Genomic DNA, 12,349 nt, shown 5'->3' with positions numbered 1-12,349 from the left:
TTCATGATTATGAATTCCTTTCCCGCACAAATTGTGACTCCGCAACGGTTACGACGCGTGGCTTTACCCATCGTTTCGACAATACCGTCAGCAGCGCATTTGTCTCCCCGGGAGTGAACTCAGGATCTTGATTAGTAGGCTCGTTGCTCCAATCTTTTTTTTTTTTTCTAAAACTAACAGAGCTGGGTGATTCAATAAAAGTCTGCTATTCAGGGGTGTATAAACCAATTTCAAATGGTACTTAATAACTATAGGCTACAAAGCGTGGTACCCTTGTAAACACTGCCTCTAATCATTATCTTTTTTAGCAATTCATGTTAATGGGGAGAATCTTTTTTCTGACGGGATTCACCATTATAACATTTTGCCATAATTCTTGTGTAAATTTTCTTTCAAATAAAATGAAAAGGTATTCAGCTGACAGAAATCGATTTGATAGATTTAAATTTCTTTTTAATTAAAAAAATACAATGCGAGAAGGCGTTACATAAACACATCGCAAAAACATCGGACAAAGCTTGGTTCACAAAAACCGGATGTCTGTTCTCCCCGGAAAGCTGTATTTAAATTAACCACACAGTACAACAATACTAATTGATGTAATTCCGGGATCGTCTCGAACGGTCGGTATGACGATAGGTTTGGTTTAAAAAAAAAAAGAACCTTACTAAAAGTTCAAATCATGGATGTTTCTTTAACTTGCTTTCTGGCTCGAAGCATTGCAATTACATTGTCAAGCTGAGAACCAGCTATTGTAATATAAAACCCCAAAGACTCTTTCTAAATGAAAATTGTTACTTTTGCGTAACTGGTCTATGGTTTACCATGCAGTATATGTACTTCACATATCTCTCAGATCTTACAAACAAAAAATATTTTATTAAAACAATCGAGATAAACGACAGGATTTGTTAAAATTTCTGTATTTCTTTAATATTTTATGCTTTCTATAATTTCTATTTTGGACCAAAAAGTACATAATTTCTACTTTGAATTAGGAAGTTTTTTGTGTATTTTGACCTTGATAATGGATTTAATATAGTATACTTTAATTCAAGCCGCGATGTCACACGTGTCAAAAAATGCAAAAATAAAATTAAACGTTTTTGGTGCCGAAATATTTAAAAAAGTACTGTATTTGTTTACAAAACAGCGTCTACAGTCTGAAGAGTAAATGTTGCAAATGATATGCCAAAGTTTACGTTGAATATTAAATTAATATAACAAATGGAAAATTGCAAAATTAGCGAGATGTCACAGCTGGAAATTAATGTACGTCGACGTTATGTTTGAAAACTTAAAGAATTGTATATGTATTAACAATGTATTGAACACGCATTAATTCACTGTCTGATACATATTTGATTGAATAAATATTATATTGAAAATCTTTGCATAATATTTCCTTAGATATCGAAATCAACATGATTAGAAAATAGTAGTCAACCACCCAAGTAATCCTGTAACGTCTAACGGCATACAACGATGATAAGTCAGTTACGCTCATGTACGCCAACTATTGAGCGTAATTCATACGTTTATATCTAGTAATCAGTACCTTCATTTGCAAGTTGTAAATCTACAATCTTTAAGCAACTCTTCATCTTAGAATTCATCATACTTTATTTTTAACTGTACTTTTGAACTGTAGATTCTTGTTAAAATATGGTGTCAATTGCTTTCGAAACTTTAAGGAGATCAACGAAGATAAAAATTGCAGTGCTATTCTTCTGATATATTGATCTCAGACAATAAATGCCAGGAACTACACCACAAAAGAATCGATTTCCATTATAAGGAAACACAGACGAAGATAAATGGCTTTTTACAACAAATACTCTCAAATATCAAATTCAATTATCTTTTCTTAATATGTCTAATAGGAAACTTTATTTGTATTAAGGTATCATCGTAGGTCCTATAATTATTTCAACAGATTAAATCAAGAGAGTTTTTGAAAATATACCTTTAGGTTAAAGTCACATGCCCATAACTTGCCATCTGTAACACATTAAATTAAAATTCGTCCGTTGAGCGCCAGAAGGGGCTATCAGCATTCTTTGTATTTATGTGGATAGCCCTTTCTGACTTTAAACGGATCTGTATTATAAGACAGTGTGGGCAACCCATGTCACTTTCCGGTATCGTATACACGAAGAATATTGCTCGATTCGGGTAGCAGTTTTGCTAATAATTTCATTATTATTCGAAAGATTTTAATAACATAAAAGGCGTTGAAGACAGGAAAATCGGCGCTTTCCTCGCCAAAAAACCGTCTGTAAGACATTCTTGCTACTTTTATCAAACACTTTTTTTCCGCGGATCTTATTTGTAGATACCGTATACACTAACCAACATGCACTGATTAAGTGTGGCATACATTTTGTGATGAGGAAAACACTCGATTTTTGTCTACGCTTTTTTATTTTATAAAAAATCATCAAGTAACAAGAAAATTACAAAAAAAATCTTACATGATCGTGGACTTTCCACCTGTGTACGATACGAAAAGCATGTGGGTTGGCCACCTATATTACAATGTATATGGACTAATCGCCAAAGCAACAATGTGGATCCAGGGGGATCGATTATGGCACGATACAAAATGTTGTTTGTTCTCTTTTTAGCCAGTGCTTTAGCAACTAGCTATTAGCTCTAAATCAACTACCAAGTCTAGTTGCTAGAGCGTCAGCATCGAGTGCGAGAGGGTCGTGGGTTCGGATCCCCAGGCGCGTCATACCAAAGACGTAAAAAAATGGCATTAGCTTTCTCGCTTGGCGACTCAGCTTAAGGGGATAGTGCTAGGACTGGTCCGCCGGTGTCAGTATAATGTGGACTGGGTGGGGATCATGCCCGTGTCTAGGCGTGATTTCAGTGAGGCAGCACTATAAAGTTGGGCATTGTGGCTCATGCTACAAAGTAGACACCGTGTTTATTGACAGAAATAATTGTTGAAAAAGAGTTAAACCGAACCACACATCCACACCACACCAAGTTTCACTAGGACGTTTGAGTATTCTTATTTTAGGTGACGCATCACTTAAAATATTTGGATGCGTAAACTTTGTAAATTACTTATATACCTTGATTTTGTGTGAGTGTATGAGCACTGAGGTTGTTTTAAACAACAAAAAACAAAAAACAAGTAGAGCGGATTTCTAGAGTAATTATTGAACTTTTTATTCACTTTCGATTAATCGCAGTCACTCGCTTGGTTAGGTTAGGGTTGCATTTGGCCCACTGGGGGAAACTAGTTTTACATAGGGTTATTTAGGGAATAGACCTGTTAAAATTTCGTTGTCTTTGAACCAAATGCATCGAGCTGGAATATTTGGCATGTAACCATTGTTAATGGACTTCTACTAACATTGTTCAAATCATGATCGTCTGCACAATGAAATGTTGATTCTTCAGGCATATCGGTTGAAATATCACGAGTCAATAAACACTGGCTTTCAGTCTTAGGAATTTGATTATACCGAGAGGAGATTTGATTGATTCAGATTTCTTCTACTTGAAGTCAAATAGTTGCAATTCCAACAAACTTAATGGGGATGTTGTAGAACTTAATCCAGATCCTACAAAACAAGAAAGCCTTCATAAAACACCAGTAACAGATTTGCTGGATTAGATGGTATTCTCAGTATTGGTATTCATTCACTACAGCTAGCAGCCCCAGAGTATTCAAAAGACACATCAATAGAATAAAAATACCAGTATGCCACCACCACTCCTTAAATCACAAGGGGCGACTTAAATGAAGAGTCAAAAGTTTTCGTATCTTTTTAGATTTGTATCGAGCAAAGTATCATTCTTCATAATCCCATGAGCAAATTTTTGGTCGATCCACAAAGAAATATAAATACTTTTTTAAGCTCTTTGTCAAAACTTGACATTCCCAAGGAAAGAATTAGTGAGCACTAATCATGTTACTAAAAGTGCTCGTCGAACACGAAATGCCCCCTTGATGCATACCGTACATTTGCCAGGAACAGAAATTATTTTCTCACTGTAAACAAAAGTTTATAATGCATTCTTGTTCAATGTGAAATGGCCTTTGACTATTGACTCAAAATCAAGGGGTCATTTCTGGTCCTGATCAACCTCTATTAAGTTTAAGTGATCCTAGGCCAAGCGTCTCAGGTATCGTCTGGAAAGGGTTTAAACTGTCGGGTCAATGTGACTTTGATCTTTGCCTGCCAGACTCCAAAATCTTTAGGGGTCATTACAGGTATGACATCCTCCCTATCAAGAATTTGATCCCTCAGGACCCAGCATTCTAGTTATTGTTTGGAAACGTTAAAATGTTCCCGGTCCTGTAACCTTGATCGTTGACTACCTGACTTAAAATCAAATAGGGGCCATCTGTGATGAAACCTCTCTATTCATCTTTCATGACCCTTGGCCCAAGCGTTCTCAAGTTATCGTCCAGAAACGTATAACGGTTCCTGGCATCTGACCTTGACTTGGACAAACATGTCCTAAAATTAATAGGGGTCATCTGCTGGTCATGATCAAACTCCCTTATAACTTTATGATCCTAGGCCCAAGCGATCTTGGGCAATCGCCGGGAAACCGTTTTTACTGTTTGTCACTGTGACCTTGAACATTGAACCAAGAATCCTACTGACCTCAAAATCTATTAGGGGTCATCTGCTGGTCATGAGAACCTCCCTATTCAACTTTCATGATCTAGGCCCAAGCAATCTTGAGTTATATACGGAAAACTGTTTAACTGTTCAGGGTAACTGTGACCTTGACCTTTGACATGACAGATCTCATACATCAATAGGGTCATCTGTCAGGTGATGACCAACTTCTATCAACTTTTATGATCCTAGGCATAAGGTTCTTGAGTATCATCGGAAACGGATTGGTTAATACAGACCAACCGCCCGACCGACATCTGCAAAACAATATACCCCTCCTTCTTCGAAGGGGGGCATAATAACCATTAAAATACATTGAATGGGGAAGCCTAATTTCTGTATTTTTCTAGATCTTGTGTCTTAAAAGGCTTATAGGATTATGATCTTCCTAGTGAAGTACATTTCTACTACAATAGCAAATATACAGCGAAATCTGTATTGAAAACCACCTCTGAATTGTGACCCTGCTTATAATGGTCATTATTTTCTCTTCCTGTTTAACTAGTGTAAATTTAACTGTGTTGACAGACCACCTGCTAACAAAGACCTTTTTTTCGTTTTCTCCAAGGGTGGCATTTATACACAGATCATGACTGTTTAATTAATTAACAAATAATCAAGGCCTTTGGGTGGTCATCTAATTTACCATATGTGCAGGAAATTGAACCATGAGGGCTTTAGCCCAAGTGGTTTAATATCAAAAAATCTGACCGTATCAACCATGGTTAATGGAAAATTAGGATAAACGTACAAAGAAGACCTGATTGTTTTCTTCTTAAATTGGTCACTGAAATATTTTGATAAGACACTATCCGGTGGTAATGAACATATTGTCATTGGCAATTTGATGTCAAAAATGTTCTCTTATGGTACGATGAAAACCAGTGATCTCTGGCTAATCTACTGCGTGCCACTACTATGTTTGCATTCGAACTTGTCTCTGATATCGCGTGTCATGTTGTCTCGGCGTATCCCTCTATAGAGTATTGCCGAACACCCTCATGTTCGCACGCTCCGCTAAACAACACTTACGCTTCACCTCAGGTTTTGAAATCTTTACCCAAGTTTCAACATATGAAGTTCAATCTGAATCTGACTTTTGAGTTCTTCTTAACACAGAAAAACTGCTGGTGTTTTCTCGTCAGCTTAAGGTCGCGACTGAAACTGCATAACCCTCTCTTTAGTCTTCAAGAGTTTTGCAGTTTAGGACAAATAGAAAAAAAAGAAGAAAACTGTTTGTAACATTTTCTTCTTTCTCCAATTTTAATTATAAACAAATAAATAATACAACTGATAGTTCAAAATAACAAAAAAATATTAACGCAAGATATTAAGCCAATATAACACTAAAGTTTCTAATGTCTGATTCACCTATTTAATACTGAATTTTTCTGTTATTTGCAAGCACCTCTTGTATGAAATACATATGTACTACCAGGGCCTCCTTTCAATGTAAATGAGATGTGAAACCAAAATTTGTAGTCCTGTTTGGCGCCATATAACCTATACTGTGATGGTGCGCCATAAAACCAAAATAAATAGACAAATAAATTGCCATTCACTAATGTAGCCAAATGTACAAATTCAAATAATGGATAAGATTTTTGAAAGTGGGTACAAGAATTTTATTTATAATTTGGCCAAATTTAGCAATTATGATCAAAGTTTGACACTTTCTCTCAAAAAGTGGCTACAACTTTATAGGGCCCAGGGGAGGCCCTGATGTACCATATTCTTTTGAAGTTGTAGCAGACATTTTACATGTATTTCTTCTATGATTTTTTTTCATTGTATCATTGAAATCTTACATCATGTTTTATAATGTTTTAAAGTGGGCACTTCAAGTTATATGATATTCATCAGTTAGTCGAAATTTTTAGGGAAGTCGGTTAATAATTGCTAAACCAGCGGAAAAAATAACCTGGTGTTTCACTGATTGGACATACTCAACGCAAAGTGCAACTTCATATGGTAGAAACGTTTTTTCGTCATGTAGTCCATGTTAGTTGTAGATCACAATAACAACTCAAATGTAAGAAGAGAAGGGGAAGATTAAAGGGGGGGGAAAAACAACTTTTTTATGGAAAAATGTAAGTTTTTCATTTCACTTAATGTAGTATATAATGGATAAAACACCCAATACACTTACTGATACACTTTAATACAGCACTATTCTGTGTTTTCCTGGCACTTGTAAACTATCAACTCTGGGTATGTCCTGTTTGACTTTGAATGTACTAAAATAGTAATCCTGTATCAACATAAGTCAATAGCTTGTACCATATAAGGTGGATTGCTATTTTATGATAATTTATTAAAACTATAACAAATAGTGAAATCATATTGAGATCTGAATAGTTTTTTGAAGCCTAAAAAAATACAAGAAAACTTACAACAAATATCAATCAAGAGTTTTTTTCCAAAAATGAAGTGACATGCTTAGAAGAGTGTCATTTTAAAGAAGGTAAAGGCGGTATTAGAGATAGGTGAATCAAATATAGAATCAAAAAACTCAAAAAGCATACAATTAAAACATCTATTGTAATACTGTTTAACATTTACTGTTTATTATTTGGTTTTAGCTACACAGAACTTAGAATAGTTTGGCACCTTAACAAATTCAGTGACATAACAGGTCATGTATTAAAGTCATGGAATGTCAAACATTTGATCTAAAATCAGGTGGACTTCAATTGTGACTTGTGAATGGTTAAACGGGACTCCTTTTCTGTATTTTGTCCTTATTGTATAACAAAACCTGTTTTTCCCTTTCTAGCATTTTCGATTTATTCAAATGTTAAAAAAAAGATACTTATAAAAATCAATATATTAAAAGAAATGGATTTTGTTTACACTTAAAGCAAAAACTCTTGCATACAAAGCAAAATCTGATTTTGACACCTTTGTAACAAAACTTGCAACAGATTACGTGCAACAGATTACGATTTATCTGAACACATCAAAGGCAAAATTAATGGATAATGAAGATAGAAAACTATGTTTTCTTGCATAAGATGGTTAAGACGGAAACATTAGACTTTGGCAAACATAAAACAGAGGATATTACACTCGGTGAATAAATGCACATTGTATGTTATGAAAGATGTACATTACATAAGTTGATTTCATACCAATATATCTGAAGATCAGGAATCCATATTCTATCATATTTGAGAATGGATTAACATTCTGTTTTAATGTTTTACATTTGAAAGTGCTTTAATTTGCAATGAATATTTGTCATGAAATTTTATCAGAAAGGTTATCATTAGATACATACTCTACTGATTTTTGGCAGTTTCAGGATGTTTCAAATATGACAAAAAAATGTTTTATAAAAATTAAAACAATAATGTTCTTCCATATTTCTTATTTCAACTTATTTCTGTCAGAATCAAACATAGTTCAAAGTAGAGTCAATATTTCTGCAAGTTTAAAAATGTAGGACCATTTAACCCTTATTGTGCTAGACATGTTTAATTCTGCCTTTGAGACCAGTGTAGATCATGATCAGCCTGCACATTCATGCAGTCTGATCAAGATCTGCACTGTTTTCCATTCAGTCAGTATCTGTAAGCACCCCTTTTAACAGTTAATGGTATTGTCCAAATTGAAAGATGGACAAGTTCATTATAGTAATTTAGCAGGGTTAGGGTTAATAATGTAGTACCATTCTGACCATTTAACACAAGAGCTATCTAAGCACTGGGTGGTAGACTGTTGGAGAAACCTGCTTACATGTGAAACATTTCTGACCTGGATGCCAATAAAAGAGTGACAACAAAATCTCTACTTTATAAAAATGAATGAAGTATGGCAGATGTGACCTTGGCCAAATGGAACCATTTGCAAAACATAAGATGCTTCTTACCAAGTTTGGTAAACATTTATCGAGCGGTTCATTTGGAGAAGTAGTTTAAAAGTTTTTCTTTTAATGGCCACTTAGCAAAATCAAGCACAATCACTTCAAAAAATTGGAATAGGTCAATCAAAGATTGTTACAGACCAAGTTTTGTTTATGACAAAGTTGTTTAAAGATTGTTTCTACTTTTAGAAAATGGAGCCTAGTAAAATTATTTTGACAAACTTGAGAAAGGTCCTAACAGGTTTGGTGAAGATTCATCAACTGGTTCATGAGAACAAGGTGTTTTTTTTCTCTTTTCAGCTCTGGTAGTCCCTTAGAACAACTTTAAGGAATGGTCAAGGATGCTACAAACCAAGTTTGGAGAAAATATGTCAATTGGTTCAAGAAAAAGGATGTTCAATGGCTTTTGTGTATTTTCAGGCCTGGCAACCTCTTACAAGTTCAGATGATGATTTGATCCAATGTGAGAAAGATCTATACAAAGATGCTAATGACCAACCAACTTTGGTGAAGATTCAGAAGTTGTTATTAAGAAGCATTTGTTTAAAGGCATTTTTCTACTTTTCTGTCTGCTTAGTGGAACCAAGTGAATCTATATAAGGATGCTACAGATGAAGTATAGTAAAGATTCATTCAGCAGTTCATGAAAAGAACCTCCATATGCTCCTTAAAGGAGTCATCACCACCATTTGAACAAACTTGAGAGAGGTAAATTCCATGATGCTGCAGACTAAGTTTGATTTAACTATTTTCAAAGGAGATTATTTTTAATAAAAAAGTTGATGGAAGATGACATATGAAAGATGCAAGTTGTTGGACCTTCCACCTGTACTAATCACTCACTTTGAACGAAGTTTAGAAGAGCTTAAAATGTATGAAATTCTAGAACAATAAACAATGGACAGCTTTGCTCAATTGTTAAATACATATACACATGTAAATCTATTTGAAATGAAAAGAAAACTCCACAAAAGCTTAATAGAAATACCATTTCAAGAGATTTTTGCTCAATATAATATGACAGGACTCAAAATTATAGCACAAAACAAGTTTAAAATTGCACAGTTAAGTAAAGTAAGTGGTAAAAAAATATGCATTAAACTGGCTTTTTAATGAATAAAAGTCTGAAGATTTCTAGATTTAAAAGAGTTTTGACACTGCATATTCTGGCACATTAAACTGATATCATTTAAAACATCTAAAACTTGAAGTTCTTACAACATTATCATTTAAAATGTTTCAAATTCCATTTTCATAATAAAAGTAGCCAACACACTGACAACTCCTACTCAACTGATCAAAAATACTAAAAGAGTGATTTCCCTTTATATAGGCATATGGCAAGAACAAATTAAGGTAGATTATGTTGTTCAAAAGAAATGTATTAAGGAATGCATTTCAAAAATACAATAATCATATCCCTGAGCCATTTTTATCTTGTTTCAATATAGCAATGTTCATATCTTGTTTCAATATAGCAATGTTAAGGGCCTGTAATTGTCAAAGTTAAAAGTCTGAAATTTCGTAAATAAATGGCAAATATTACTTTGTTTTTGGCACATCTACACCAATGAAACTGTGCTGAGCTCGGTAACTACAGAATGAATATTCATGCAAAGTTTCATTGCTCTCTGTTCTAACTGAACAATGTCAGAGCAAACTATAAATGAGCCGTGCCATGAGAAAACCAACATAGTGGGTTTGCGACCAGCATGGATCCAGACCAGCCTGCGCATCCGCGCAGTCTGGTCAGGATCCATGCTGTTCGCTAACAGTTTCTCCAATTCCAATAGGCTTTGAAAGCGAACAGCATGGATCCTGACCAGACTGCGCGGAAGTGCAGGCTGGTCTGGATCCATGCTGGTCGCAAACCCACTATGTTGGTTTTCTCATGGCACGGCTCAAATATTCCTCATTCTAACATGGTACTACATATTCTAATTCATTTTACTAGGTATGCATCCTCAACTATAATTCCACATCAGCATATCAACATCCTTTCTAATACTGTTCTGTTAAATCCATATTCATAAGTTTTCATCTGCAAGTGAAGAATACAAATGTAAATTTCCCTTACCAAGAAAGGCTAAGCATTTAATACTTCTAAAGGTCTTCAAGTTAAACATTTCCTTCCTTGAACAGAACAGTCAATCCTAAACTTAGAATACTATCCACTGTCTAAATGTACGTATATATCATACATTTTTGCTCTTTACAGTGACCATAAATTCTGTCTGCTTCCAAAGATGTTCAATTCAGTTCTAGCAAAAAGTGCCGGTCCTGGGAAACAATGTTGACTCTTCAGCAACAAAGGTATAATAATTCTGTATGTTTAAGTTTCCGTTCATTTGTTAGGTTTGAGAGTTCTCGTCCTTGAAAATGACGTTGGCACATCGGCAACAAAAGCTCGGAAACGGTACTCCATCTCTTTACGTCTTGCCATCAGTTCAAGATGTAGAGCCTCAGCCTGAAAGAAGATCAAACTTACTGATTTATACCAGATCTTTTATAGTAACTACAGTAAGGCATAAAAAATTGTTTGTTTCCATCCTGTATCCCGACCTACCCTAAATTTTTGGCCACGACCCTAAATGTTTTTATGACCTTGGAGATTTTTTTATCAAAAGTTGCAAAACTGCACTGTCAGTGATGTTAGAAATCAACTTACTGATGCTCTAAAGGCATAACCCCCTTATTTGTATTCATTTTTTGACACAAAAATAATTTCCGAAAAGTCCCATTTGATTTAAAAGTTCAAAAAAAAAAAAATAACCGACCTATGTACTCTAATTTTTTTCAGCATGTTACCGAAAACAAACATTTTTTTTACACCTACTTCGAAAGTCCAAAGTAAAAACTTTTGAAAACAGTGACTTTACAGGCAAGAACACAAACAACATTAAAGTTTACTTTAACAGGAATTCAATTCAAATCTTGCATCATGAAATATTTCATTATTATCTTTTTCATAATTCTAGTCAAGTTTGTGAAATATTATTTTGCAACAGAAATCTTGCACCTGTATATTAAGTTCAAGAGGGCATGATGGCCAGTACTGCTCATCTGACTCAAATGGGCATAAGTTCCTTATAGACCAATTGCTGGTTTAAAGCCTTAATCTTTTTTCCTAGTTAAAAAAACAACAACCTTGACCCAGATGATAGGTGTTATCTATAAAACTTGCTATAAGCCAAGTTTGATCAGAAATTGTCATTTCAGGCCAGAAACCGTTTCTCTTCTTTTAATAATAGTGATTCTATTAGTTTCCATAACCCCAAAAATGCATGACATTATTTCAAAATTGGACAAGAACTTACTTACTTACCTGATTTTTTTTACAGTAAAATAAATGATCCCCAGGCCTTTGGCAATTTTGACCCATAAGCAATTTTGAAGAGATTACTAGACAATGCTACATACCAAATATCAAAATGTCTAAGCTCTATGCCTTGAAGTTTTAGACAAGAAAATTTTTTCTTATGTAAGTTTTTCTTACATAAGTCTTTGTTAAACAGAGTGAACCCCATGGATTGGGCCAATTTTCTAACTCAAATGTCTAAGTTCTGAGTCTTGCATCTTCTGACAAGAAGATTTTTTAAAGTATTTCTTACATCAACTTAATCAACAAATAGCCCCCGGGTGGGTCCACTAAAGGATGAACAGGTGTAAGACGGACATCTTGTGATCCTAAAAGCTCACCATGAACACTATGTGCACAGGTGAGCTAAAAAGGCATGGATATGTACATAACATAACTTTAACAAATCTACAAGCTTCAGCACTTGAATATAAGCAAATCAGCACAAAATATATTCTTTTTTGCATAAACTATTCC

The 12,349-nt window shown here is 34.5% G+C and overlaps 1 protein-coding gene across 11 annotated transcripts in view; it reads right to left on the bottom strand.

Annotated features, from left to right (window-relative positions):
- Positions 1-10,348: 10,348 nt before the first annotated feature.
- Positions 10,349-12,349, bottom strand: part of LOC123546743 (leucine-rich repeat-containing protein 27-like) — a 52,689-nt gene continuing 50,688 nt past the window's right edge. For 3 of the 11 annotated variants that reach the window (XM_045333263.2, XM_045333265.2, XM_045333271.2), the window contains exon 13: positions 10,355-10,981. In XM_045333263.2, coding sequence (XP_045189198.2) covers positions 10,859-10,981 — 123 coding nt within the window. In that variant the 3' untranslated portion in view covers positions 10,355-10,858. Of the gene's footprint in view, positions 10,982-12,349 lie in introns of all 11 variants that reach the window. The other 8 variants (XM_045333262.2, XM_045333267.2, XM_045333270.2 and 5 more) reach the window with 7 other exon arrangements.

This window comes from Mercenaria mercenaria, chromosome 9 (assembly GCF_021730395.1).
Source record: "Mercenaria mercenaria strain notata chromosome 9, MADL_Memer_1, whole genome shotgun sequence".
NCBI lineage: Eukaryota > Metazoa > Mollusca > Bivalvia > Venerida > Veneridae > Mercenaria > Mercenaria mercenaria.
The sequence above is the reverse complement of the archived record's forward strand: the minus strand, read 5'-3'. Positions and strand labels throughout refer to the sequence as shown.